Raw genomic sequence first — 2,473 nt, forward strand, 5'->3', positions numbered from 1 at the left:
GTGCTTCCTGATAAAATCAATCACTGTTGGCTGCTCACAGGTCTTTAATGGAATAGCTTCCCCCCATTTTGTAAAATAGTCCGTTGCTACCACAATATGAGTATGTCCATCTGCAAATGGTGGTGTTAACTTTTCAATAAAGTCCAAAGCCTATCCTCTGAATGGCCATATTTTTACTACTGGTTGCATGTTAATAGCTGGAACTCTTTGGACTGGGCCATATTCTTGACATGCAGTACAAGTCTTTGCAAACTCTATGGAATCCTTTAGTATACCCTTCCAATAGTGACCATACCTTCTCAAAAGCCACCTCATTTTAATCCCAACTTGATGTGCTCCGCATATTCTAAGGTGTGATTCTGCCATCACTCTCATGGACTCACTCTTACCAAGACATCTTAGCAAAAGCCCATCTTTTTTACTTTTGATCTCCATCGATCAAGATATAATAAGGTGCCAAAAGTTGAATTCTTTTGTCCACGTTGGTACTCGGCTCTTGCAAAAAATAGATGATTGGTGTTCTCTAATCTTTTAAGTCTAAGCCATCTATATCAACATTGAAAATTCCCATATTTTCTTGGCAGGCTTGATCCTTTCTAGCTCATCAGCTGGGAAGTGACCTGCCATCTCATACCGTGACTCTATAGAAGGGATAGTCTTTCTTTTGATTGTGATCAAAGTTTCTTCTACACCCGGTGGGACTTTCACTCTGGAAGCCAACTGTGCTAAATCATCAACCTCTGTATTCAAATGTCTTGGCCAATATTTGAGTTGGAAGTCATCAAACTGGCAAAGTAATTCCAAGGCCAAAGAATGGAAAGGCCTCAAATGCCAATTAAGACACTTATATTCTTCAGAAAGTTGGCTGAGTATCAAATTTGAATTTCCAATAATCTGGACCTTCTCCACTTTTAGCTCCAATAGGATTTCCAGCCCAATAATTAGCGCCTCATACTCAGCTTGGTTATTTGTACACTTGAAATCCAAGAAGAAAGAAAATGTGGTTTTTTTCCCCTTTGGTGAAATTATGACTATTCCAGCCCCTCCTCCATCATGAGTGCTCGATCCATCAAACATGAGAGTCCAAGGTGTATAATCAAGGTAGAGATTATCCACCTCATCACATATTTCTGAATCAATCTTGGTGGAAGGATAGTCCGCTAGAAATTCTGCCACCACCCTTCCGTTGACTGCTTTTTGTGGAATATACTTAAAAGAAAACTCCATTAAGGCCAATGACCACTTTCCAATACTTCCAGTGATTAAAGGCCTTGATAGCATATACTTGATCAAATCTGTTTGAGAAATGATATATACGGCCACCGACAACATATATGTTTTTAACTTCATAGCCGCATAGTATAAGGAAAGGCACAACTTTTCAATGAAAGTATACCTACATTCCATTGGAGTGAGCACCCTACTTAGATAATAAATGGCTTGCTCCTTTCCCCATTCATTATTTTGAGCTAGAAGAGTTCTAATAGATTCATCAGCGGCCGATAAGTATAATCTTAGAGGCCGCTTCTTAATTGGAGGCATCATCATTGGAGGGTTGGCCAAGTAGCTTTCAAACCTTCAAAGGCTTGCTGGTGCTATTCTGTCCACTTAAACTCCTCAGCACCTTTCAGTTTCAACAATGGGGAGAAAGCATGAGTCTTTCCAGCATGGTTGGCAATGAATCTCCTCAAATATCCAACCTGGCTAAGAAACCTTTGTAGTTCTTTCTTAGTGGCCGGTGGCTTTGCTTCAATAATTGCCTTTGCTTTATTTTGGTCTACTTCAATACCTCTTTGATGGACTAGAAAACCCAGGAAGTTTCCAGCTGAAACCCCAAAGGCACACTTCAGAGGATTCATCTTTAACTTGTGCTGCCTCATTCTTTCAAAAGCCATCTTTAAGTTATGGAGATGTTGAGCCTTGATCGAGGATTTGATGACTACATCATCAATGTAGACTTCCAAGAAAAGGCCAATCATGTCATGGAAAATGGCATTCATGGCCCTTTGATATGTTGCTCCGGCATTCTTCAATCCAAATGGCATGACAACCCATTCAAAAGTTCCAATGGATCCTAGACATCTAAAAGCCGTCTTGGCAATGTCTTCTTCCGCAATATAAATCTGGTTATACCCGGAATGCCCATCCATGAAAGAAAGAATTTCATTCTTGGCAGCAGAATCTACTAATTGGTCAGCAATAGGCATGGGGTATTCATCTTTTGGAGTTACAAGATTGATATTCCGGAAATCCACACATACCCTTAGTTTGCCATTTTTCTTAACAACTAGAACTATGTTAGAAATCCAGTCTACATACCTGGTGGTTCTTATAAAACCAGCCTTGTGTAACCTTTCTATCTCTTCTTTGACCGTTAGAACCACTTCTTGGGACATCCTTCTTAGAAGCTGCTTGAAAGGCTTGAAACCTTCCTTGATTGGCAGCTTATATTCTACCAACTCTCTGGAAAGTC

The 2,473-nt window shown here is 40.0% G+C and overlaps 1 protein-coding gene across 1 annotated transcript; it reads right to left on the minus strand.

Moving 5' to 3' along the window:
• Positions 1–546: 546 nt before the first annotated feature.
• LOC132304845 (uncharacterized) lies at positions 547–1,542 on the minus strand. Its single transcript, XM_059802554.1, has one exon. The coding sequence runs from the start codon at positions 1,540–1,542 to the stop codon at positions 547–549; it is 996 nt and encodes a 331-aa protein (XP_059658537.1).
• Positions 1,543–2,473: the final 931 nt, after the last annotated feature.

Source organism: Cornus florida, unplaced genomic scaffold (genome assembly GCF_030987335.1).
Source record: "Cornus florida cultivar Cherokee Brave unplaced genomic scaffold, ASM3098733v1 CherokeeBrave_3.0.0_Hap2_Chr04, whole genome shotgun sequence".
Lineage (NCBI taxonomy): Eukaryota > Viridiplantae > Streptophyta > Magnoliopsida > Cornales > Cornaceae > Cornus > Cornus florida.